General features: G+C 38.7%; 1 protein-coding gene across 7 annotated transcripts in view; it reads left to right on the plus strand.

The window, feature by feature from the left end:
* The window catches only part of LOC101850900 (la-related protein 1B), a 75,991-nt gene extending 52,805 nt beyond the window's left edge, over positions 1 to 23,186 (plus strand). For 6 of the 7 annotated variants that reach the window (XM_005105416.2, XM_035971606.1, XM_035971605.1 and 3 more), the window contains 10 exons: positions 2,076 to 2,176; positions 2,827 to 3,034; positions 3,477 to 3,606; positions 4,745 to 4,950; positions 5,600 to 5,733; positions 7,455 to 7,597; positions 8,309 to 8,453; positions 9,140 to 9,249; positions 12,151 to 12,275; positions 14,405 to 23,186. In XM_005105416.2, coding sequence (XP_005105473.1) covers positions 2,076 to 2,176; positions 2,827 to 3,034; positions 3,477 to 3,606; positions 4,745 to 4,950; positions 5,600 to 5,733; positions 7,455 to 7,597; positions 8,309 to 8,453; positions 9,140 to 9,249; positions 12,151 to 12,275; positions 14,405 to 14,539 — 1,437 coding nt within the window. In that variant the 3' untranslated portion in view covers positions 14,540 to 23,186. The remainder of the gene's footprint in view (positions 1 to 2,075; positions 2,177 to 2,826; positions 3,035 to 3,476; positions 3,607 to 4,744; positions 4,951 to 5,599; positions 5,734 to 7,454; positions 7,598 to 8,308; positions 8,454 to 9,139; positions 9,250 to 12,150; positions 12,276 to 14,404) is intronic. The other variant, XM_035971604.1, reaches the window with a different exon arrangement.
* Positions 23,187 to 27,877: the final 4,691 nt, after the last annotated feature.

The raw sequence follows: 27,877 nt of genomic DNA on the forward strand, positions 1-27,877 counted from the left end.
GAAGGAAAGTGAGAACTACATTGTGCTGGAGTGAATTGCAACTGTTTCTTTGTCAACTGTATCGCATGTGATGGAGGTTTGTCATTTGTAGAGCATCGTCGTCCCTGGACTTGATAAGTCAAACTTTTCTAGGTATGTAAGCAGTTCGTTTTCAGATCTCTAATTTGCGTTTTCTTCACTTTATTCATTGAGCGCAAATGAAAATGTATGTATTACCACTAGGCTTAAGAGTTGTTAAATTGTTATAAGTACCAATATAATTTTTATTTGCCTTGATCTCGATGTTGTCAGTGTGTTCTGTGCTGCTATGGATATTTTATGTCAACTGAACAACTTTCCATTTCCATTAATGATTTCAGGACTTTCTACATATGGTGAAATTTCAGAGGGGGGAACCAGGTGTTCAATAGGTTATAACTATGTGTAGTCAGCATGAAGCATGCCAACTTGACTCTTATTTTGTTTTGATTTGCTGTAATAGACTTTTCAAAGCAATTGTGAAATACATTATAAGTCCCTGTCTACTCCCAACAGTCCTCTACAGAAAGTGTGCAAAGTCAAACATCACAGATGAGCTACATTTTTCTTTGAAATCTTTGGGGGGTGGGGGGGGGTATATCTTTCCTTTTTTGTCAGCTCTGTCACTCAGGTCGCTGGTTATGAGAATATTGAATATAAATTTTCGCGTGCATTTCCTTGCTATTTGTAAACGTTGTAATTAAATTAACCCCTTATCTTCCGAACCTCTGTGCCGGTAATTAGATGTCAGCAACTCTGACAAATTTTATTACAACAGCATATCAATTTTTGGCAATTGCCAAAAATAGTTCTCTTGTCTTACCAGTTTTTTTTAGATTAAGAACTCTGAAAATACGGTCGTGCACAGATAACACGAAAACACAAAACTTGTCCTCACAATTTGCCATTTCCTGATTGATTTCTTTCTAATTTTTTGGTGATTGGTGAATAAGAACTATGAATATGTCGAAGAAATATTTGTCAATACTTGACGTGTTTGAGTTATCCATGCCCGACTGTAGGTTCATTTGCATTTATTATTGACCAATTTAGTGATTTGTAGGTATCTTTCAGGTTTTGTACCGAAACAGGGCCCTGACATAGTGTGAAAACCCCCTCTGGAGTTACTTAGGGATATTTATGTCTGATTGTATCCTCTTCCCTGAGATTTTTGGGTCAAAAGAATTTATACATCTTATTTGTCACTTATATTATCTACTTGTGTTGAAAGAGCTGTAAAACTCTTACTAAAACTAAAACTAATTCGTAGTGTCAGGCGAAGAATGAAGCTTCTGTCTGCGTATCTTTCTTTTTCACAGTGTGAAGCGGCTGTTATCCTGTTGTGTTTCTTGAACTAGAACTGCATCTCTCTTTACTTATGCAGCACAGCTCAATCTAAATGAATTTTAATTAGATGTCTCTTCTCTGGCTATTCGTTTTAGTGAATGTGCTTATTTTTTCAATATTCAAGTAATGAATAATGCCATAACTAACCTTGTCTTTGATGTCTTTATGGATTTGGATGTCTTTTTCTGAAGTAGCTAGTGTGGCTATGACTCCTGATGATAAGTTCTACAGTGTTTATTATTGTTTCTTGTCAGTTACTGGGCTGTCTTGCTTTCCTCCAGTGCTGTTTGTATAAATGTAAAATGTAGTCTTACTTTGGTGTAGAATGAAATAACTATTGTAAGCTCCGGTACACTGCTTTTTGTCTATGCCTGTAAAACTGCGCCACTGTATCGGTATCGGTTTCTGTCATTGTCCAATGAGTTGCTCAAGAATTGTGCGACGGTAAAATTTTCTTCATGTCGTGAAAGGAAAATAATGTTCTTGTTTTTGTATGCCTGATGTTTCTGTTACTTTGACTCGATGTGCAAGCGGGAACAAATTTGAGATGTGTATGTTAAAAGCAGTGGCTACAAACACTGCATAACCCGACTGTTGATCTGGTCATAGGGGGTGGAATGTGACCTGTTGTGCCAAATTGCTCTAAATTTCTGTTTTAACCGTACAACACGGTTCATCTTGACAAAATTCTTCTTTTTCGGCTCTAACAGGAAGGAGACCGAGAAGTTGACGATCGTGAGGAGCTGGACTTCATGTTTGATGAGGAATTGGATGACCTCAATGTGGGCAGAGCCAACAACTTCACAGAATGGTCAGTCAAACTGTGGTTGTTTCCTGTCTAGGTTTGCAAAACTCTTTTGGCGCCACCTCTTTTTCTCAATTTGCCACGGCCACTTTGTGATTGCCATTGACCTTGTTGCATTTGTCTTAACCCAATGAACCCTAGGCTCCCAAGCAAAATTCGAGAAAAGCAGACATGCTATTAGTATCGTGCAAAAGCACAAAGTAATAAGATTGTTCCTACCTTCCTATTCCAATACTGGTGCTTAGTGTGCCAATCTGTTTGTCTGTCTACTTCTGGGCAGGTGCCAGGTCTAAACAGGTCACCCCCAAACCCCGAAATATTGGGGTCTCAGGGCATGGACATTTTAGCCAGCCCCCCCCCCTCCCCAGAATGGTCTCGGACCATTGCGTTAAAGTGTAATGCAATGCAATTTGTACTTCTTCTGTCTATGATTTTTGGAGGAAATCTGTTCTGCATGTTTTTAGAATGATGGTCTAAAATAATGTGGCAAAGAAATTGTTTAAAAGTATTTCATCCAAGCTGAAAATTTTGAAATTTACCCATAGATGACGGGTAGTTGGCATAATGTACTTGCTGAATGTGTTGTCCATTTTATTTTTCCAAGTAGTTCGCTTTTACTTGTGACTAACGCACAGTGTCTCAACCCATTGTGACAGGTCTGATGAGTCTGGAGACGAAATTGATGACAGCGACATCAACAAAATTCTTATTGTGATGCAAACGCCACCGGCCCTCCGCAAGCACCCAGGAGGTGATCGCACCGGTGACCACACCAAACGCTCCAAAATCACGGCCGAGCTCAGCAAAGTCATCAACGATGGCCTCTTTTATTATGAGAAGGATCTCTGGGACGATGAATTCTTGGTACGTAGTCTCAACTGTGCCACGGCATGTGTTAACTGTCATTGTCTTTCGCTGTCAGTGGCTAAAGAGATACTTTAGATACTGAACAGACCGATTATGAAAAGGTCAGAGGTAGCATGGATGGTGTCCGGCTCCTTTGTTGTGTAATATGTAATCATTAAACAAATGCACCATATCATGTTTAAAGTTCAGTTTTTTTCTGTAAGCGCTAAGAACAGACTTAGCTTGCAAGTTTGATTAAATATGTGATGTATAGAGGTTCTTGTCTGACAAGTTTCCATTTTCATTAAAGTGAGCTTTGCTGTAGCATGTCTCTCTGTTTCCAGTGACAAATGTCATGTGAACATGAGAGGACACAACATTGTGAAGACTAAACACTAAAGCAGAGAGAGAGAATACTGGACAATCAACGTCTTGCCTTTTATTTGTGTTCTCCTATCAGAATGACTTTGATTTCAAGACGGTGAACCTTATCACTAAAGAGGAGTTTGAGAAGATCACTCCATCCAAACAAGAGATGGAAGAGGAACAGGAGCAAGAGGTGCCACCCCCTCCCCCACCTCCAGCTGCAAGTAAGTCGAAATTGAAATAGTGCCATTGGTCAATGGCAGTGAGGCTGCTTTATAAAGGTTTTTGAAAATTGAATTAAATAATAAGAAAACCTGTCGTTGAGACTGATAGAGGCAGTAAAAATAATGGTTAAAACATTTCAGGTCACATATAAAAAGTCTAACCTGTTCAAGATGACCACCTATTGTTTAGGAGAAAAGTGGTTGTCTTAGGCCCCAGAAGATGCCAAGATGTACTGCACCATTTGTTATGTGGCAGTTTATACTAGTATCTACTATTGGTGGGCAGGTTCTGTACTGTAATTAAGATGATCATTGTCTTGGATCACAAGACGTAGGAAAACTTTACTTTTGGAACACTGTGCTGATGGTCAGTGAATGTTCTTGTTTGATCGACCCTTTCTGCTTCTTTTCCAAGTTGCCATTGTCCTGGCCTGTTCCTTGTGAACTGTGGCTTGCCTCAGATAGTTTGACAACAATAGACGTAAAATACTAAAGTGATATATAGGGGCTCTCATGGCCTAGAGGTTAAGGTGTTGGCTTTCTCATTCAAAGGTCCCGGGTTCGAATCCGGGTAGCGACCGGAAAATGTTCTTCTCTAAAATTGTCTCCTTTCACCTCCTTTCCTGCTCTCTAGCAATGTTCTGTTGTCTGCTTTCATTTCCACTTTCTGCCCCCACCCCCTCACCTCCTTTGCCCCCTCCTCTGGGCTCCTGACTCTTTCCGCAGCCTTTTTACTGCTACTCCTTGGCTCCTCCTTACTGCTGTCTTTCTGCCACACCCCTGATCTTCTGGTAGGAAAGATCTACACTAAGCCTTCTCGGACAAGGGCGAAAAATCTCGGAGGGCCCGTGTGCAAGTTGCGAACGTTAAAGATCCCTTGGTGGTCTAAAATCGGTAAGAGTAGGCTTTGGCCGCCACCCGGGCAAAATTCAAAATTTCCTACCAACTGAAAATATTAGGTGTGTGCAGTAAAACACTTTACAAAAACAAACAAAAAACAAAGTGATATATCAAAACGTATTTAAAGGTAGGCCCTGGGATTTTTTTTCACGATGGTGCATTCCCACTGAATACATTTTTCCCCTGTGCTTATTAAACTCCTCTCTCTCTCTCTCTCTCTCTCCCCCCTTTGAACCAGCAGGAAGTTCGACTACAGAGAGCAAGAAGGTGCCCACGCCGCCCTCCTCCCAATCTGGGCACGGGGACGTTGCCCGCTCCCTCCCAGCCTGGGTCCCCGATACGCCGGGCCGCAGGGAGCAGGGACCTCGCACACCAAGACACGACAGGAAAGAGCCACGCTTCTATCCCGTCATCAAAGACCCCGGTGCCCCGATTGACCCCCAGGTTTGTGCACTGCTGAGAAGGTTTAGTTACTCCTAGTTCTGCGCAGTATCTATGTAGGAGTGATATGTTGTCAGAACTTTGTGTTTGGTGGTCAAGAACTCTTAAGTTTGTGGGTGGTTGTCTCTTTCTTTCCTTTCAAATGTCTATCGCCCTCATCTTCCCTTCTTTTTTGTGTTTGTTACTTTGTTTTGACCCCTGGCATTTACATGACCATAGTGTGTTGCAAATCCCGTTAAACTCTTACTAAAACAAAAAACTGTTGATCCAGAACTTTTTCGTACAGTTGTTGTATCCTTTTATGGATACTTAATATTTTTTATGATGGTGATTTATTTTCTGACCATAATACTTCCTGTTATTCTTTGGTTTTTCCTTAATATATCTAATTTTTAGTGTCAGTTTATACGGAATTACAAAGGTGTTGAACACATTTGTCAACCCCTGACATGTTGGAAATGATCCATGCTCTTCTGTATTTTGTTTTATCTTCTCATGTCACTGTTGTCCCTATATGCTCCAGGGGATTATGCTTGTCATTATACTGACTTGACACATACGCACGCTCCCTCACGCACGCATGCCCACACATACACACACACACACACACACATACTTACTGTCAATTGGTATCCCTGTGTGTTTTTTCCAGACGCCACGCAAGAAGAAGACCCGCCACAGCAGCAACCCACCTTTGGAGTCCCATGTGGGCTGGGTCATGGACAGGAAGGAGCACAAGGCTCGATCTCGTCATAATTCAACGTCCGCCTCCTTACGCTCCGTTAGGTCAGTGGACTTTGTGAAGGCTGTTTTGTCATAATCTGTTAAATAAACTTCTGTCATGGTAGTTTGCAGTAATCCAGTAGAGGTGCTGAATTTGCTTTTAACTGCAGGGATGCAAAATCTTTTCATTCATGGGAATTTTCCGTTTAAAAAAAAAACGAGTCACAAAAACTGCCTCGTCTGCTTTCGTTTGTCCAAAGTCAGTTCAGGTTTTTAATCCACTCAAAACGCACTGCGCCAGCCCAACCGGATTGGCATCCCTCTAACTGAAAGTGTTGAGGTTTTGCCCAACCACGGGCCAATCATGGCAAAGTTATTGCACTCAACATGGACAAAATCTTGACACAAGATATAGAAGACAAATGATTTGTTGAATTTTGTTATCCGTGCTCGGTTTCTGTTGAGTCTGAAATGTTCAGGATTTTTTTTCTCTCGTTGTCAGTTGGGACCTCTGACTTTTGGGTCGGGATCTTTTTTATTTGGGGAAAATGTAAAAGATAATGCCCTTGTCTTCTGAACAGGAGCACAGGGGTCCATTTTGTTACATGCAGTGTCCATGTCCACACACTTTATCAGATACACTGGCTGGGCAACAGATGTTAATTTATATTATGCAGTGGTCCCCAGATAATAGCACACATTTTGGGTGACAAGAAAAGTGCGCTGTTATGAAAACCTGCTACTATGCCAATTTTGAGGGGAGTAATGTAAGTAAGTAAATCAGCCTATGTGGTGTTGCAGTTTGGCACTTTGCCGTAGCATGAAGGAAACCAAGTTCGATTTCCGAGTGGGGAGAATCTTTTCGAGAGTCTATCTTTTCTGCTAGGATTAATTTCTCTCAGCAAGGATTTGCCCTGATTGGCAGGGTTGGAAGCCTGTCTCTTAAGTCTGAATTATGTTGATGAGGGTGTAAACACACATAGATCTAGTTAGAAAATATAAATATTCTGATCTTTTGCATTGAGCAGGATGGGTCATTGAGATGAGCCTGTCCCAAAGTGTAAAGTTTTTCTACACCTTACAATATAAGACAATGACCATCTTAATTACAGTACAGCCCTGTCACTCTCTCGGCATGCCACACATGATCGGTCACGGGCTATCGTCATTACGCAGTTGTCTTTGATTTTGTCCCTGTATGTCTTTTTCTCTTTGGAAAAACAGAAATTAGAATTAACTAGTTTGGGGATGTGTTGATTGCTTCACTTCCTTCAATTCCAAGTGAAATGAGTAATTTAATGGCTGATCTGTTTCTGACACTGGTGAAGGAACGATCATGTTATTAGATGGAGTTGCCAATCTGGAATTTGAACTTGGGAGTGTTAATTATTTTTGATAAAATTTCATTAAGCACTGTCAGAGCGCTTTAAGGCAGATTATGTTTTTTTTTTTCTGGCATGCTATTAGCTGGAGATCACTGTCTTTAATTAGTGAATTAATTTCGTGGATATCAATTTTGTGGTTTGCTCTTGGTTGAACAGTGTCACCAGAAGATCCTATTTCTTTGCTTAACCCTGATTGGGTTTTGTCTTCCTGTCTTAATTTCACTAGCAGTAAATGTAATCATGTCGAGGTGCGTCCCCATAACTCTTTTATGTTCCTTTATCATTTACACCCCAGCAGGACGGGGGGTTTGTTGTGTGGGGAGGGGAAGGGGATGTATTGTTCATCATCAGTGAGTCAGTATTAAGCATGTCTTTCTGTTTTAAAATCTTTTTTTGCAGCCCCTCGGACAGTCAGCTGGCTTCCAGCTACGGGTGCACTCCAGTTTCTATGCCCAATTTCGAGCATCCGTCACACGAACTGCTCAAAGACAACGGTTTTGTGTGGCATGTGTACAATAAATTTCATTCCAAGTGCCTTAAAGGTAAATGTTGGTTTGTGTGAAAGCAGCACATTTTTATTTTTCGAGCACTGCTACTGCTAGAATGAATAACTTGCTGGGTTGGATAAGGAGGTTCGCAAAGATTTTTTGATTCTCGACATACACTGAAATATGAGACACTTTTTCTTGGCTGCAAGTAGCGTGACCCTTCTCTACAGTTCTAAGTTAATTCCTAATACGATGGGTTTTTTCTTTTTTTTCCTTCTTTATTTTTCTTTCTTTCCTTTTCTTCTTTCTTTCTTTCTTTTTTTTTTTTTTTTTACATAAATGAATCTATAAGAAACTAAGGACTTTCTATGTACGTTTATTATTTTTTTAAAAAGTCTTTTTCTCTTATAATCGTATTGGTGGGTGGTTGGAGCGGCCATGATGGGCCCTTTTCCTTTTCCTTGTCTTTCCTTCTGTTGTTTCTGTCTGTCTTGCTTTTTTTCCTGCTTTAAATGACTGCTATAGCGTGAATTTGTTTCTTGTGCCTAGAAGATTGTTTGTGGGTATTTGTTGAGCTTATGTTTGGGTGCCATTGGTCAGGCCTGCCTGATTACCGAGTTTCTTCTATCTCTATCTCCTTTTCTTGCTTTTTTTCTTGTTATAGATGAGCGTTGTGTTGTGAATGTGTGTCCCCTTCACTTATATATTTATTTGTGAAGGTGTGATGGTGTTGGCCTGATGTGGGTGTATTTTTATTTTCCACAGAACGTAAACGTCTCGGCATAGGCCTGTCCCAAGAGATGAACTGCTTATACCGATTTTGGTCCTTCTTCTTGCGTCAGCATTTTAACCGCAAAATGTATAACGAGTTTCGACAATTGGCTGTGGAAGATTCCTCCAAGGGTCACAGGTATGACAGCGTTGACTAGCTTTTGAAGGATGGATACTGAAAATTTAAATAAAAGTGGGTAATTTTACACTCCCAACAACACAAAAGGGCCAACCCTGGGCTGAGAGGGATGTAACATCCCAGAAAAAAGGCAGAGGTACTCGATAAACATTTCTCCTCAATCTGGGAATCGAATTTTGGTCTCTTATGTGGGGCAACCAAGTGTCAAACCGCTACACCCCAGACGCCAATTAGATGCATCCTCAGGAGTCAAAGAGTCTGTTCTGTTATCATTTGATATCAGACCATTGTTGGTTATATACTATGATTTGGGTGTGTAGATGGTTGGTGGGTGCTCTAGTGTGGTGTGTTTCACTTGTTTCTTTTCAGTGTTGCCATTGTCTTGAAGTGATCCTGCCTAAGTTTGGACCTGTCCGTGCTCTTAAGCCGTAAACAATGTTTTTCTCGCTTTTTGTTTGTCTTTATCCTGTTAACTGGCATCTGTAGTGTAACGAGCGTGCCGTATTCTCTAAAGATTACATTCTGTTCTCATGTTGGATATCCTTGCAAGAATACAGTGTCCTTCGCTGCCCTGGCTGTTTAATGATCTTGTCTGTGTTGCTAAGGTTGCAGAACATAAACAAAATAAAAATGATTACCTGATGTTTTACCTTTTTTTAAAATACTCTTGTGTGATTTCATTCCAGGTATGGTTTAGAGTGCTTGTTCCGATACTTCAGCTATGGTCTGGAGAAAAGATTCAGGCCGGAAGTCTTTCAAGATTTCCAAGAGGACACCATGAGAGATTGTATGACTGGTAAGAATCAAATCATTTGTTATAATTCTCTGTTATTTTCTGTGAATGGTCTTCTTTGTATCTGTTTTGCAGGTCTCAATTACCATGGGTCTCAATAGTCCGCTATTTAGCGGATTTCTGCTATTGCCATTTTTTCCGATAAACTCCGCTACCGCAACAGCGGGCCAGTCAGAAAGTTGTTGGGAGCAGGGTGACTGCCAGGCCCTGGGAATTTTTAAAAAATCGCCGAGACCCGGGAAAATACATAAAAGATCTAGAATATATGAAAACGAGATCCAATAACGTCTTTAAGTCCATTTCTGCCGGTCGTGATTGTGATATTAATTCTCCTCTGAGAGTATGTTTCATGTGAACTAGCGGCTTTGGTGGCAAGCGGAATTGTGTCACCAAGGCTCAACTGGAAAATCAAGATCTACTTTCGCTTTCGTTACCACCCAGAAATTTGTCAGTAATAATCTGATAACGTAACATTTATTGTAACATGCAGGTTCGGCATTACAAACATGGTGTTGTCATGAAAATAATCAATATTTGTCACTGTGCTGTCACTTGTGGGGGCCACCAAAAAAAAAAAGAAAAAGAAAGTTATACAAGCGTCTTGTCGGGCTCGCCATTGTGACCGGTCAATGAACTTGTGCACGTTCTGAGCGCTCTGAAGTACAGGACTCAGGAATGGGAGGAGATTATTGATTTTTTTAAAAACACGCACTCGCGGATAGGGGGAGGGCTGGATGCAACACCAGAGGACAAAAAAACTGAAACTGGAAGCAAATGTTTGATGTTTAGAATTTTGATTACTACTAGATCTACAGCTCTCTGCAAAGTAAAGTGTACGTTGGTGCAGGCCTTGTGTGAAATCGGTAAACGTCATAACTCGTAAGTAAGCGAGTTATTGAACTTATGGGCCTAAGTGTTTGCGTTCATTGGACAGTAAATTAGATCTCTATATTTTAGCTTTCTGTTCAAGATTCGCAGATTTTCAGTATCACTGCATCTAGCCCTCCCGCAGTTCTTACACCTCTCACACTGAATAGGTCTACTTGGGCTATTCTACTCTAATTTTTGTCTTTCACGTTTATTAATTATATATATACAGTAGTCTCCGCCTAAGATCCCGGTTCGCTTAAGATCCCACTGTTTTAAGAAAACAGAATTTTTACTATACAAAAGTCACCCCTAAGATCCCGCTCTAATTCACTCCGAAGGTGTACATTCGGCTAAGATCCCGCATTTCAAATCATAATTTGTGGAACAAAAACCCGGGCGGGCACAGCCGATCAACCAAGAGTGAAAAGTTGAGATCAATAAAATGTCCGTCGCGTCAAAGATCAGCCACTTTCGTGAATGTGATCACATACACGTAAAACTCGATGAAGCGGTACAATGTTTGCCCCAGACGGGATCACACCGGGGTGTGAACTGACCGACGCGTTTGTTTTCCCCACACATCGCACTCACACCTGAGCTCTCCCCCTAACCTTACATCACTCGCTGGGTGGGAAGGGCCTACAAGTTCGCTCCAGGAGGGATCACAAGGAACTGTGGACTCTTCCCCGACCATTGCTGTAGTTGTCTGTACCCCCCAATTTGCGAGACAGACTGAACATTAATTGGTGGGTTCACAACGTAATGGTGCGTAACGACAAAGGCGGTTTGGGGGGGGGGGGGGGGGGGTGAACTCGGTCAGAGATGGAACGCTATAAATTTTCGAAAGGTAATGGGGAGGGGCAACTGGATAAGCGTAGATCTTGAGACTCATGATAGGATAATAAGTGAAAATGGCACGCCTCATCCCACTATGCACTGTGATAGGCCATCAAGGTTAACCACTCTTTGCTCGTCATACGTCATAAACCCACCAAGCGGGCACGTCAGTTCATTGTAGAGTGGAGGGAGACCATTGTACCTATTGTGAGCCTTAGCATGGGTCAACGTAGATTCTTCCCTGGGTTCGTCGGTTAAGATCCCGGTTCGCCTAAGATCCCGCATTTCCTTGCTCCCGAGCACCGGGATCTTAGGCGGAGACTACTGTATATATAGATAGATATATATTATATATATATAGATAGATATATATAGATAGATATATATAGATATATATATATATATTATATATATATATATAGAGATATATAGATAGATAGATAGATAGATAGATAGATAGATAGATAGATAGATAGATAGATAGATAGATAGATAGATAGATAGATAGATAGATAGATAGATGGATAGATAGATAGATAGATAGATATAGATAGATATATATATGATATGAATCATGACAGTTGATATTCTGGTTCTAGGCTCAAAACAAGATTCATTTTTATATAGTTTATATATACAGGCGAATATGATGAAGGGAAAATATAAATAAGTAGCACAAGACCCCAGGCGCCACCTCTTTTTGTACGTAATCAAGATTGTAAATATTTGGTATGTGACTCTTACTTGAAATTATCTTTCATCAAATTGGTGTGAAATAACCTTGCTTCGATAAATTGATGGTATTTATTTCAGCATTTTAGGGTTCAACAGTATAATAATAATCAAATGGGTATTTTGCGACAATGTGCCTCTGTGGGGATCACCCGGAAAGTTCCTCCTTTTTTAGAATTCTGAGTTGAGACCCATGAATTACCCTGATTATATTTATGTGCAGTGCTTTCAAACTTCAGTATTTTTAAAAACAGAAATCTGTACATTCTAAAAGTTCCAAACGTGCCACCTCATGTCAACTCCTATCCATAAAAAATTGCAACAGTGTAGACCCACTGGAATTTAGTTGCAAAGGTCCCTACTTGTCTTCGTATGTTCTTAAGTTCGGATATTTACTCTCTTTCTCTCTCGCACACATTTGTCCTGAGTTTTCATGAGCCAACAATTATTTTCTTGTGTCAACAGGACAACTATACGGGCTTGAAAAGTTTTGGGCATTCCTCAAGTATTCGCGGCGTAAGGTGGATGTGAATCCAGAGCTGCAGGCTAAACTGTCTCAGTATAAGAGGCTAGAGGATTTCAGGATAATGGTGAGTGCTGTTGGAGTTTTTCTTCTTCTTCCTTTTTTAAAAAAAGATATTGAAATGAAGAGTTTATTCACTGACTGGTAGGTGCAAATGTTCAGCTGGAAATGTTTATTCACTTAACGCTTGACTCCTTTCTCTTTTCTGTCTGTAACCCAAAATACTTCATTCATAAATTTTATCTGTACGTCTGTAACTAAAAGCACTGGACACAACTCTTATTTGCACGTCTGTTTGTTTACTCAGAAATCTTGTTTCATTTCTCTGTCTGCCTGTTACTGAGAACACTTATTTCATCTCTGTCTACCTAAAACTCAAAATACTGTGAGTTGTTGGAGAGTGTCATTGCAAGATTCTTCTTCCATTCTTTCCCTCTGCTGTTCCTGTCTGTCTGCCTTGCTTTCACCCTACACTAAATGGCCATTGTTGTGTTGATGTGCTTCTCTTTAATCGGAGAGACAAAACTTCCAATTGCTTGCTTGTTTGTTACTCTTAAAACATGTATCCTCATTTCTTTGTCTGTAACTTACTCTGTAGTAGTAACACCTAATATTCCAAACTTGACTTATTTGTGTTACAAGTGTCATAAAACTTGCTAAAACTTTTTTAAACTTTTGAAAGTCTAAAAACTGCAACAAACTTAAAATCGAGTAATACGGAAAGCATGTAAAATTTCAACATTTACATTCCCCTACTTGGATGAATTGTATATAACAGCTTGCACTAAAAAAATTAATTCCATCTTTTTAGACAACAAACATCCCTTGTTCCCTCAAATAAACACATCAGTCAGAAGTGAAAGACCTAGGCTTCTGATAACAAAAAAAGATACAGAAGGTCATTTTTACCATCATCTATCAAAATGCTTCCATCTTAACCATCTTGTATAAGTATACTTACGACCTTAGAGCATGTATCAAAATAACATTGGGTGTGTATCTAGCTTACGATTATTATTGTTTATATTGCTGCTCATTTATATTATGCATGTGATTGTAAGCTTACATGGCGTGTGCGCACGTGTGTGTGTACACGTGGTGAAACACCAAACCAACATGCCAGGATCTGGACAATAAAGATGTATCTTATCTTATCTTATCTCCTCCTTCTTTACTTTGTATGTTACTTTCTAGTAGTATCACCTCTAACCTTCGGCACTTATATGACCTATTTATGTTGCCAGTGATGTAAAATTCTTACTAGTGGGTGGTTTGTAGGTGCTGTGGTGTGGTATACTCCTATTTACCTATCAAATGTCTATTGTCCTTAGTTCTTCTCCTTTTTTTGTGTTTGTTACTCTTGTAACACCTCTTTTTTTTTTGGTGGGGGATTTGTTAAGTGTTTTACGGGGCTCGCAACGCAACTGCATAAGGTCATATGAGCACGCGGGACGCACCACACATTTTCAGTCGGTAGGAAAATTTTCAATTTTGCCCAGATGGCGGCCGAAGCCTACTCTTATCGATTTTGGACCATCAAGGGATCTTTAACGTGCGCAACTTGCACGCGGAACCTCCGAGATTTATCGCCCTTGTTCGAGTGAAGTGTAGATTTTTCTTACCATAAGATCAGGGGTGTTACTGAAAGACAGCAGTAAAAAGGAGGCAAGGAGAAGCAGTAGAAAGGCTGCAGAAAGAGTCAGGAGCCCAGAGGAGGGGGCAAAGGAGGTGAGGGGGTTGGGGCAGAAAGTGGAGACAAAAGCAGACGACAGAACATGGTTAGAGAGCAGGAAATGAAGTGAAAGGACATAATTTAAGAGAAGATTTTTCGGTCGCTACCCGGATTCGAACCCGGGACCTTTGAATGAGAGGTGAACACCTTAACCTCAAGGTCACGAGAGCCCCTGTAACACTTAAATCTCCGACACTTCTATGATTTTATTGTGTTGCAGGTGGTTGGCAGGTGCTCTGGTGTGGTTTGCTCCTTCTTTCCTATCTAACATCTGTCTTCCTGATCTCTTCTACTTTTCCTTTTTTGTGTGTTACTCTCTTGTAACACCTAATCTTCGGCTCTTATATGACCTTATTGTGTTGAAAGTGCCGTAAAACTCTTACTAAAACAAAACCCTTATTGAAACTAAACTAAACCCTTCCTAAAAACCAAACACGAGATCTATCCCTGTCTCTCTGCCACAGGAGGAGCCAGAACCACCTCAGGCCAGTGCAGCCCAGGGGAGCAGCCAACAGTCCACGGCAAAACCAGCAGCCGCAGCGGCGGCAGCAGCAAGCACCACAAGCAAGGGCAGCAGTAGCAACAACAACAACAGCTAGTCAACACACATTTCCTTTTGGCCGTGCCTCATCAAAATATGTTTAGCCATCTCTTATTTCGTGCTGGTGTGCGCTACCTTATTGGAGGGGATGCTTTAGTGATGATCTTAACAGGGTTGTTGAATTTTACACAATCTTGTTGAAAAGACTTCCTGGGTTGTTTTTTTTTAATAATTTTTTTGGTGTAATTTCGATTTTAGTTTTCTGTGACAAAGCAAGCATTTAATTTTAATTACAAGGTGAGTCTGAAGACAGGTAAAGAGTAATAGTGAGCCGAAAGATATTTACTCCCACTGAACCTTCTGTGAGAGGATTTGGACGAGTCAAATAAAATAAATTTTGATATACAGTAAAGTTCGGGCTATTGAGCATACCTGTATATAAGCCAAACCAGGTTTTAAAAAAAATCTGAATTGTTGTTTCTCCCGAATAAGCTACACTGCAGCAGATTATACAAAACAGATATGTACATTACAGGATCACTAAGATGCCCCAAAACGACTTTCCATATCTTAGACTACAAATTTTTCATTTTAGGACGGCAGCACTCTCCTGTTCCACTTTTCAGCGGAAGCTTGTAGATTTTACCCCGTGGCTGTGTAGAGGTCGCCACAGGAGCCACCAAAAGTACTCTCCCATCTATTGAACTGTGTTTGTTACGCATACACTAAAATGTACAGTTGTGGAAAATGTGTCAGCTTTTTAATGTTTTAGGTGTATGCTAATAGAGGAGAGGGAGTGACACTCCTGCAATCTGGAAAATCGGCAAATGAGTCACATAGTTGATTAAGCCGCAGATTTTAAAGCTGAGGAAAAAAGTCATGGCTTATAGCCCGAACTTTACGGAAGCTAATTATTCAACAATTCTTTTCATCTTTACTTGCCAGAGATAAGTTATATATATATCTGTTTTGAGTGAATATGAGGCTGAAATGTCCTTGCATTTAGCGCTTTTAAAATCTTTATAGATGGGGAAAAGATTGAAACGTTACAGAATTCAGGTATTCCTTTATCACATGAAATTGTCTTCGACCTTTAATCTGATCTGTTAGATTGATACTATTTTTTATTTTATTCTTAATGTTTTCTTGTATGTTTTGTGTATATTTTTTAAAAATTGGTGCACAAGATAATTCAAAGTTGTAATAACGAAGTATTATGCAAGTGTTGGTGAGGAATTGGTCGGTGTTCATTGTAAAGGGGACCTCCAACATGTTGTCATCACTTGTCAACCAGGGTTTTCGGAGGGTTTTTGTGTTTGTTAGTTTGATTGTGAGTGAGTGCAGTTGGATCATGTTCTAATAGCACACTGGTGGTGTTGTCCTCGGGGTGGGTTTGACAGCCTTTCAGAATGTGTTGATGCCATGACTTGTGTTCTTGTGGGGATTCTCTGGACTGCTTTATCCTGTCCAGAGTTTGTTGTCCGTCAGACACCGCTGTCATTTCGCTTTTAAAAAGTATTTTTTCCTCCTTTTCGAAAAAATGATTTTTCTCTCAGTTCACATAGAATATTGACATTTTGTTTTCAATTTTTCTTTTCAATGAATATGATGGATAGACGAGATAGTTTTATTTATAATTTTTTCGCAGGCAGGGTGTGCCTTCTTGATAGTTTGAAACTACTACAACTGATCGTACCTTCCACTGACATTGTGATGATGCTGTGTACCTATGATATGCTTACTGTAATTATTTGCAACCGATGAAAATTGCCCCCTATTGTTGATTGTTTTTGCTCTTGTAAATTTTAATGTCCCGTTCAGCTAACTTGCACATGTTTACGGTGAAGGTTGTTTAATTTGCTGTTCAGTAGTTGTTTCATGTGACAAAATGCTTTACATTGCCTTTATTTTTGTTAATGAAAATGAATGTTTTAATGAAAAGGTCCTAACTACTGGTGTTACTCATAAAGTACTCATCAACTGCCAGACTGCTCACACTACCACATGGTCATCCAATCTGTCGTCTTCTATATTTAAAAATGTTTTAAGTGTGACATAACTCACTGAGCCCTGGTACCAAACATAGTTGGGAAGGGGATTTTTGCATCCCGCCCCAAGACGACGACCTTATAATGCGATATTATTTTTGTACGAAGCTTTAGGTGAATTAGTATCTTAACTGGAAATGAAGATTCTTAAAAAATAAACAATACTAGTTATAAGGATGTCTGATGACTTTACATGACAGTATCATAAAAGTTAAGTAAAATATAGATATCTAGATTTAGTCATAATTTTTTTTTGGTACGCTATCATTTTCAGTCCATTAGGTGAGGAGAAATGTTTTTTGACCTTTAAAAAATCAGGGAACAAAATTTTTGCAGTAGCTAGTAAAAATTATAGAGGAGACAAGGTATCATCATCCAAGCCTAAAATTAAGGCCGGTACCTTTTTATTTACATTCCTGAACATTTTTGGAGAATGTGAGAATGGCCAGTAAGAAGTGACCACTGCGATTCTGTACTAGCCAGGGCTCGGTGGATTAAAGGGAGCAGAGACAGTGGCGGTAGTCATGATATTTTGTTTTTTCATGTCACAGTGGTGAACATTGTGGTAGATACACATTTGAAAAACTGTTGTGCAGATATGTGGTCCAGGCATGGCCTGTGAAGGCTCATACTCTAGTTCCAGTGTATCTGGTACAGTCTGTTCCAGCCAGCGTTGTGCTCGGGAAAGGTTATTAGGTAAAAGTGTGCAATTGTTATGACGTCACCTACTGAGCAGTTGCTACCTTTCTCTTGAGTGTTTGTCTTTTGTTTAGATTTTGTAAACGCGAGCAAGTTTGTGACTAAGCATTGTAAAGGGAAACAACCCAGGTGCTACCTCAAAATTCTTGGGTAGGATAGGACTTCGATTTTCTTTTTCTTTCTTTTTAAAAAAAAAGAATAATGTATGATTTAAGGGATTATATTTGTGAATTTTTGTTCATTTTCTAAATATTGCTCCTATTGGGAAATAATGAAGGAAACCTGTTTCTAAGTAATGAGATCAGCGAGTGCTATGTGACTTACGGAGTTTCATCATTTGCTCCCATGTCTTTGTAACGAGAGGAAGGTGGAAAGGGTATCTTGATTGCAAATATGCTGAGAGCATTTTAAAACCAAAAAAAGCCTCGTTTTCACTGTAGGGTTGTGTACCTGCTTTAGGAAGTTTCAAGCTTGAAGCAACTTTTCCTTTGTTTTTCCTTTTCTTTTTTTTTCCTTCGATTTTGTTTTGTTTGTTTGAGTAAAATATTTATGTAATCATGATACATATAAATAAGAAAAATTATCATTGCATTCTATGTATAAGTAAAAAAAAACCCTGATAAATAATATGTGTATGTAAATAACATATCCCTAAATAGATTATTGCAAGAAAAAAAAAATGACAAAAAGAGTGTGGCAACCATTCAAGGAAGTGTGTATGAATATGAAATGTGCTTTTCTGCTGACAATGTAAGCCCCAACCAGTAACTGTTGTGGGGTTTTGTGTACAAAATGATGTCTCTCGTTTCCATCGCTTATGACGGTTTCTGATAGAGGTCTTAGGCCGGAGTGCTGTCGTTACACCAATGAAAAGACCTGTGAACCGTTGCTAGGGTTTTTTCCCCCCTTTGGGAAGATTGTGTCATTGTAACTTTCTTGCATTGTGGCTTATCTCACATAACTGACTTCTTTTGGTTATCAAATCTTGAACAGTTGATGTGTACATGTTGGCCTGATATACTTGATAACTTTAATGAATTACAAGGTTTTATTTGTTTTGTTGGGGGTTTTTTTTGGTCGTGAAAATGTCAGCATTATAAAAAGATATATTAAGTGATCACGTTTTTTGCTGGTTGAACGCTTTGTTTTTAAAATAGATTTTTCATTTTCTTCCTTAAGAATTAGAATGCAAGACTTTCTCGAGATTAATTAAGTCCAGATTTGAAATTTTTTTTTGGGTAGAAGTAGATCCGTTGTCCTAGTTTCAGATTATTCACGTTAGGCACTGAAGTGACAATGACTTTGTTTTTTCTCTTGTCCCATTTCAATGAAAGGGAAATAAGCTCAGCTTGAGTATGTCATGTCTGAGGAGATAAAGACGTTTTCATGAGTTCAGGCTCGTATTCGTAACTGATTGAAACCATGGAGGGAGATGTACTGTTGCAAACTCCAACCTGTGTATATTTTCCTGCAATGTTTTTGATGGTGCCCTGGTGTATCTTTTTTTGTAGCTGTGGATTGACTACAGGACAAAGAAGGCTCTTGTCTATTGAATGTCACAGTTTCTCTTAAGGGGAGACACAGTTTCTATTCACTCTTGAGTCAAGTGGGTAAAATATTGATTTTCCTGTTCAATTTTTTCCTGAACGCACCGCACTAACCACTGAATTCGTTCTTAATTTCAGGGGGATTTTTCTGTAGAACAAAAATTATGCTTGTGAGAGGTTTAACAAACATGTTTCTAAAAATGGAGCAAGATTTTTTTCTTGTACCTGTTAAAAACGTTTACTAATTACAACAAATAAGAATCCTTGTGTGGGTAGTTAATATATATTGTTAGTAATACTTACAGCAATTTTCAGAGATGTTGTGGAAAAGGTGAATGAGTAATTTGGTACACATGATAATCAGTTTGAATAAAAATATAATTTTTCATTGTCATACTCATTACTACCCTTTTGTCACTTGGAAATTATGCAAAACTGCCATTTTTAGCTGTATATATATATACACACAACACAAAAAAAAGTTCGGTTGTCTCAGTAGTGTCTCCCCTTAAGTTTTTTTTCTCCTACCCTGCAAACTGCTCACTTGCTTTCTGACTGACCAGCGCCCAAATTAAATCTAATTGGTTTACTGGAAGGGCATGCATGTTGTCTGTAATTGGTCCCTCGGTCATGCTGTCCTGATGGATGGGAATGGGAAAAAATTATAGTCACAATATCAAGTGTACTTTCCCTGTGGTATCCTCTTTGTATGCTGTTGCAATGGGAGGAGAAACCTCTCTCAGAATATCTGACTTAACATTAGCTACTGTGATGTTTTAAGCTGTGACTGCCCCCAGACGTTCACACTGACCCGGCGGCCATCCAATTGCTGTCATTTCCTCTGTTACAGCACTGTCTGGTGTTTGGTGGTAAAGTTGATTCCTGCGACTGCATAACGCTCCCACAATGATAAAATGATTGTGTAAGACTGAACTTTTTAGCTTAGCTCTTAAGATGTGGTTGTGTTGACGTAACCTTACAAACTGGATTCTGAAGTTTTCTGTAGTTCCCAGCACTTGTGGACGTATTTGACAAATGCACAAGCCATGTGGCATGATGAAATCGGCTTCCCCTTTATAACGGTTTTGATTTATGTTGTCTGCTGTTGATGGTATGTAAATAGGCAGCAGTCTACACAGAAGCTCCTTCGCCTGTTATGCGTGTGAACTATTTCGATATATTATCAGTGCTTGAGCTTCATTACTGGATTATTATGATTTGTCTTCTTCGCAAGTGAAGATTTGTTCCTTTGTGTTTGCTAAATAGGTGTGACAGTATTATTGTTGAGAATGGAAAAGAGAACAGTTAATTTGACCACAGTTTATGGAGTCGTGAGACAAAGGAAGAGTAATTTCCTCCGCTTTACTATTCCATCAGAAATTAGAAGAAAAACCTCCTTTCTGCACTCAGGTATTGGCGAATTAACTTGGGCGAATCCCCCCCATCATCTTTAAAGAGGCATGCTCGTTTCAGTACAACTGAAAAGTGTATTGTGGTGAAAAGCAGTCTTGTCCTTTCTCCGAACGCCTGTTTTGGACAGTGTTGTCTCCAGCCATAACCACAGCGCCAACTTGTCTTTCAGAGCATCGTAGAAGAAGTTGGGATTCTTCTGGCCTGTTCCATGTTCCTTTCGTGTCATTGTGTGGTGCCGCTTTGTGTGCCCTAGTTTCATTTTGCTGATAAAGGATTTGTGAGTGTGTGCGTGTTTCTGTTGGATCTATGGCAAGTCTGTGTGACAGCCTCATCTGTCATTGTTTCACCCCCGTAGTAATGAAGTGTTAATCATTTTGCTGCTGCTAATGTGTGCTTCAGCTCCGTCATTGTCTGGATGTGGGAAGAATGGAAGGTGTGGTCACACCTGACGGGAAAAGTCTTTTCTTGTGTTTTGACTACTAATGTGTTGGAATCAGAATTATGGTGATTCCACATATACTTAGCCAGTGGTGGGCAGAGACAAAGTGAACATGACAACAGAGAGAGAAAAATCAAGGAGGACTTACATGTATGCAATTTGAATTGTGTGTGTTTGCTAGTGTGGATCAATATGTAGACATATTCTCTATGCACTTCTTTTTACTTTCTTATTGTAGTTTGACTAGAGTGAGCTCAAAAAGTGTTTTTTTCTTCATTTGTTCAAGTGACAAATTTGTTCTCCTCAGTTTTTTTGCTGTTGGTGCATGTAATGCTGTTTTGGTATGTCTCATCGCTAATGTTCTCTGCCCAAGTTTTCAGACTTCATCTAAGCAGTAACTCTTTCGTTTTCAACTTTGTTGTTATGATTTACTTTCCTGCAGTTTGTTAGATGTTTTGATGCCACCAAATGTAAATAGATTGTACATTTCATTGATTCATAATTGCTATTGTTCCTCCATCTCCGTCATCTTCTGTGAATTGACTTTTAGGATTTTCTGACTACCATGGACTGTACCTCGTCTTCAAACATTTTAATGTATAAACTGTACAAAGTTTTTAAATTTGTGTAACCATTTATTCTTTGGTGTTGAACCATTTATCCCTAGTGTGAAATGGGTGTGTAGATGTTATATAGTGTCGCTGTCGCAAGAAAAATGCCTCACTCCGTTTGACCCAGCCTGCAGGGTAAACAAAAAAATGTTACTCATTTTTCTTGGAATGGCGACAATATGAAGTTTCTTTGAATGATTTTCTAAAATGCTAATTTCTTCAAGTTTATTGTGCAAAATTTAGCTTAGTTATTCAAGAGGTCTCGATGACTTGTGAGTAGATGATTCACGGCTACTTGATGAATAGTCACACTGGTTGGAGAGGCCCCAAAGATCCCTAACATACAGACTTTGGGTTTTACTGGTCTTGTTTGGATTCCTACTCCACTTACCGACTTCTAAAGGTTTCAGATGAATTTTTCTTCTTCTTTTTTTTTTTTACAATCCTCAAGTGTGACAGCTTTAGGGTAGGGGAAAGCCTTAGTGCTATGCTGTTTGCTGGGAACTTGGCTAGTGCATTGAATTTAAAGGTTCTGATCTGATAAGTATATATAAAACTAAAGTACAATCTGCCTGTTTTGCAGGAGATAAGAAATGGAATAGGTACAATGATCAAGATTTATTGTAAGGGAAAAAATGTATTTCAAGGTTTTGGTGTTAATTTTTCTAGTCATTTGGGGTGAGGTATTTTGCTAACTCTTCTTCTGTATAACAGTGCACTTTGGCAGTAACTTGTTTGGCACACCCCCTAGTTTTCATTTTGTGCATGCCATCAGTCACACTCTTAATTTGTCTGTTCTGTCTATCCCCTTGCCCTTCTATCTCATCCCCTCTTTCATCATATTGTTCCACTGCCTTCCCCTTTTGTCATTAGTCCATTAAATCGTTCACTGTGCTTCATGAAGGAGTGATTTCCAAAGTATGAGACACTAGTCTGTTGAGAAAGCCCACAAAGTGCAAACTGATATTAGCAACTTTGATAATTAAACAGATCCACTGAATTTATATAGCGACTCGTTTCCTGGAGGGGTAACACCCAGTTGTTCAACTTTGTGGAGACGAGGTCTTGAATTTCGAGTTTTGCTTGTGTAATAAAAAATTATGTCAGTAGCTTGTAACACTAGTGAAATAGTGTGATTATTGCTTGTGGTGTATTGTAGTTTTCTTCAAATTGAAATGTGACATGATCTCCGGCTTTCTCTGCTGTCATTAATATGCTGCTCTTCATCGAGTACGGACATATATATTTATATATATATATATACATAGAAAGAGAGACCTGTGTGTCCCTCACATCGAAGAGTATAGGGTTGTTATCTATTGAAGGACCAGGCATTCCCCCAAGATTCGCCCTGGAGAGGGCTGAACAAGTGTTGTGAAGTCTGTCTTCTCCAGAATGTCTCAGGCTAGAGTTAATTTTACATTTCTTTTCCGCTTGTCCCCTGCAATAACTCACACAGGAATGTAGTGTGGAGCCATTTCAGTCAACGTGTGGACCTCACCATGCAATGTCTTTGTAAAGTGTCTCTCTAATCAGCACAATATTCAATATCATCATGGGTAGAGATGTTAACTGGATCTGGCAGTATAATTTATTTCGTTTTGAGTCCGACCATCCAGTGTCGGACAAGTGGTTAGCTCAGTTCACAGTAGCTATGTATCCCGTCGCCCTGGTATCTGTAGCTGTTTTTATGTTATTCTTATAGATTTTCCTGTATCTTCTTCCCGTCTTACTCCAGCTTAGCCAAGTCTTGTTCTTAATTAATGCTTCTTATGATGGAGGAAACAGTTCTTGTTATATTATTATGATTATACTATTGAGATGTTTCAAATGTATGGTTGATTTATTTCCCAGCTATCTGGTTCAGTTTTTAGTCTTTTTGTCAGGGGGAAAAGGGATCAGCAATCATTTTTTTTCTCCAAAATAAATCCTTTATGTCACACATCCATACTGTGCAATTGTTTTCAGTTTTTTTCTCCAATTTTTATGGTGCGTTTTATGGGAAGAGATTCTCATTGCATACCAAAAAATTACACAACAGAAATGAAAATCATATTTTCCACATATGTCCTGTATGTGTGTTTGTGTCTGAAGAAAGGTAGGTCTACCAAAAGTTGGATTTTGACCATTTTAAGTTGAGGGCTGTACCTTATGGGAAATTCAATGCTGAACATGGTTTTTTGAATTTTTGAGATATCTCAAGTAGTTTTTGAGATATTGCACATTTTGCGAAGTAGGGTATAAAGATATAATTTGGAGAAAACGAGCTTTTAAGTTTAACACAATACACCCTAACTCCCCCTTGCATTTCCCTACGCGCTCCACCCTGACTTGCCCGCTCCAACCAGGCACCTTTAGAAACGAATTTTCACCTTAATGAGACTCTGGGGCAGAGATTTTGTTTTACACAGTTATTGCAAAATGTTTTTTCTCCCGTTTGATACCGAAACGAAATTTTTGTCCACGTCCTTAGGGTGTAATGATATAACATACAAAGTTTAAAAATAGAAAATTCATTCCCAATTTGGCATTCAGTTGAAATCAATATGATTAGAATTCAATGGTAAAATATAGGGAAGAGAAAACGGGTTTGAAGAAGAGATTTTAACACTTAAAAAAGCAGTTTTCATTATATATCAATATAATATATACCCTACTCTCAAAAATTATTCAAAACAAAATATTTAAAAGTCAAATCAATGAAAACCCTTTCCATTGTTAAAAAATGGTGGAACTATCATTTTCTATGGAAACATTTCGGTCAAAAATGTGATTTTTTTCGGTCATTATCAGCCTGTAGCTCGAAATGGCCTGGAGTGACTTTTGGTACCTTTCTACAGGCGCATGCTATCTATTGAGATATTAAATGCTGAATACAATAAAATACTGTGGATAAAGGTCTTGGACTATGGCATTGAAACAGACCAGATTTGAAATTATGAACAAGGAAAGAACAGACCAGACTGAAAAATTATTACAGATTTTATTTTTGAACATATTTTATTTTTTTTACACTATTTGGACAAAAGGATCTGCAGACAAATAGCTGAAACACAGTAGCAATTTGATGATGTTTCAATGTGTAAAAATTACTTCAACATACAAATAATCGTCTCGCTGAACCATGAAGTGGCACCTCTTTGTGTTCACACACACACAAACTCACTCACTCAGCTGTGCACAGCCAAGTGAGCATCAATTTCTACAAAGCTTCATTCCATCCTTTATTGAACAGTATACTTAGTTTGCTTGATTTCAAATATAGTCAGCATCAGAAGCAATTACCAGTCTTGGTCCTTGTTTGTAAGTCCAGAGTTGCAACTATCTTTCTCCCCGGACACAGATTCCTTTTTCCAGCGTCCCTTTCGGAAAAAGTGCTCCAACTCGGAAAAGGCTTGCATCTATGTGCTTTTTGCCAAAGGAAACTCAGTGTAGGTCAAGTAACTGCTTGCCAAGGAAGAAAATGTATTTTCTTCACAAAAAAAAAGGAAAAGCCTGGACATTTAATCCTAGAAAGTAATGCACTACCTTTGAAAACATGCACATTGCTAGTTAACACTGAAAATATCCGATGTTCACAAATATAAAAACTTTCAGTAGCCACAAAACATGAATCTAAGTACGGAACAAGCATTGCTATGCAATAAGAAGGGAGCATCTGTCTTTTGTAAAGGAACACAAGCCAAACAAAAACTTGTATGTAACATGTATGCTGCAGCAAAACACAAGCATGCATTGTATGAATAGATGTATCTCTTCAATTTTCCTATAATTATATAATTTACAGAATTAGTTGAAAAAATTGTTTGGACCTGGTCAATCCTTTTCAGTTTCCATCCCTTGACATAAAATTTGTGTCACGGCGTAGTGAAACCAGGCGCTCATCAATTTTTGGCCTTATGGAGTTATTGATATCGTCTTAAAGGTTGTTCATTTGCCTTTCTTTTGAGGAAAAAATTCATTTATCTTGAATAGAAGTCGAGATATTTGCGAATGTCGCTGAAGGAGGTGGGGTCGCCTGGTTTCAGAGATAAAATTAGCAAGAAAAAGGTCGCAATTTGATGACTTTCATAGCTGGAGTCTTTGGAAACTGCAAATTTACTTTTTTTGCGCCTTTAATCACTGCTTTTCCATACAAGGTGTTGAGCCAAAAAACAAAAATTCAAACAAAATGTCCAAACTAGCCAAAAAATGCAGATTTCTTCGATATTTCATTATTTTGACGAGCGCCGGATTTCACCACGATGCCTCACACTTTAATTTGGGGGGAAAAAAATGGTGCAGGTGAATACAGCCCAATGAAAACATTTCTGCCATATATCTTACACCAAGGTTTTTGGACATTAGAAGGCATGCAATGGAGAAAAATATAAAAATGAACAGAACCTCACAAATCAAACAATCACCAATTTCTGCTGAAAGCTTTAAAGAATTATGCATTTTAATGACTTTTGCCAATAACTAAACATTGTACACTTGTTCTTCAAGTTGTTTCCTAAAAGATGTGAAATAAAGCTAACTTTACAAACCGTTTGCTGTATTCAACCCCATCAGAAATACATTTGTTATAACTTGACAACTTTCACCTCAAAATGCAGCACTGAGATAAATTCAAACTTTACAAAGTTAAATTTAATGTATGTTGGGGAAGCTCAGGTACCCAAACTGTAAATACAGCGCTAAATGCAGTAGGATGATAATTATGCACTTAACGTTTTGAGCTCTTTTCAGTGAAACATTTTCAATTCCAGTGTGACATAAATCAGCTCTTTTCAGTGAAATATTTTCAATTCCAGTGTGACATAAATCAGCTCTTTTCAGTGAAACATTTTCAATTCCAATTCCAACTAGACATAAATGGATGTTTGGAACAAGTGCAGAAGACTTCAAGTTCAAAGGAAAAAAACAGCACAACAGTAACTTCAGCCGAATCATTCAAACAAGATGCCTATATACCTAAGATGAAGTTTCACTTATAACTTGATTCTTTAGTCCTACCCCTTCTTGTCCACTTATGTAGCTCAAAAAATAAACTCTGTCGACTGACAATCTGTACCTCCAGGAGAGGGGGGAGTGGGAAGAACAAGCTTGAGTTTTCGTAAATCTCACACAAAAACATAATGACATGCGATTTTTCTATTTTTGATTTTTAAAGTGAGAGAGAGAGAGAGAACAGCTTATCAAAAACCTATCAATTTCAAATATTTTATAGAAAGGAGGTTCACTTTTTTTCTTACTTGTGATGCTCTTGGAATAAGCTTTGAGCTGAGCCCAATGGAATGTTTTCACAAAAGCCATGAGCTATCATTAAGCTATATTCGGCTATTAAAATGCAAATATATCTAATCTCAAAGGAACTTCAAGAACAGTACATTGTAACAAAGAACATCTCATTAAAAAGCTACACAACATCAGTATGTCCTCAACGTGCTACAAGAATGACTCGTTAAAATCAGGCTCACCATTGCATTCCCCCATAGGATGGCCGACCACCACATTAAAAATAAGTACCTGTAAAGACACTACTGAATTCCACGTGAAAAAAAAAAAATTCTCAGTCGCCAGAGTCTGGCCTGGAAATGACATGAAATTAAGTTTGTTTTTTCTATTTGCTCAAAATATAAATGGCAAAAGCCATTATTGCAGCACGCTGGTAGAGTGCACATATCCTAAGTACATTGTGCAAACAGAAGAAAAAAAAAGAATTCTTACAAAATGACACTTGATTCATGTAGCTCATCCACATGCAGGTATTGGCTATTTCACAATTATTTTTTAAAATGATGGGATAGCTGGACACGAAGACCACAAGACAAGAAAAAAAAAGGCATCAGTAATAATACATGGCAACACACTGACCAGAGAGAAGTTTTAAAATAAAAAAGGAAAAGATTTTCAATAAGCCACAGACCTCGGCAGTAGCATCTATTATAGCACAGCCAAAGAAAGGGTCAGCAGTATGAACAGAAATCAACTGAATGCTCATTCAAAACAACATTTGTGGAGGCAAAACAATTCACAGAGGCATTTCATTGGGAAACAGGAGATGAAGCACAGGGCATGATACAGAATGCAACTGCAACTTCTGCAAACAGATGGATAAAAGACATTCATGCACACAAACACCTGAACAACAACAGGTGACACAGAAAATTATGGACAATTTCACATCTAACCTGTAAAATTGAAATGATCTTTGAAACAACAAAAAATCATCATGTAATTTGCTAAATCAAATTTTTTTTTTTTAAAGTGGGGGAGGGGGGGATCCAATAAATGGTGTCTATTTACAAATTATTCTGTGCAGTAAAATATGTACAACATTTATATTCCAAGGTTCTAAAATGTGAAGCTTCCTGAAATGATTTGTTCTAAGTGCATTCTACAACTAACCACTAAAGGCTGATTTTATTGCCTCAACTAACATTCAGACAGGCACACAAAACAGCAATAGTCCCACCATTTTACCAAGAGGAGTGTGGACAAATGGAAGTCACACTGGAACAAGAACCAAATAAGCCATCTTGCAAAGGAGACAGACCAGGCACACAAAAATAGCACCTTCTGTTCTCCAAGTTGCCTGCGTGTGTGTGTGTGTATGCGTGTATGAGAGAAAGAGTGGGAGGGAGAGGAAGGGGG

Source organism: Aplysia californica, unplaced genomic scaffold (genome assembly GCF_000002075.1).
Source record: "Aplysia californica isolate F4 #8 unplaced genomic scaffold, AplCal3.0 scaffold00470, whole genome shotgun sequence".
Lineage (NCBI taxonomy): Eukaryota > Metazoa > Mollusca > Gastropoda > Aplysiida > Aplysiidae > Aplysia > Aplysia californica.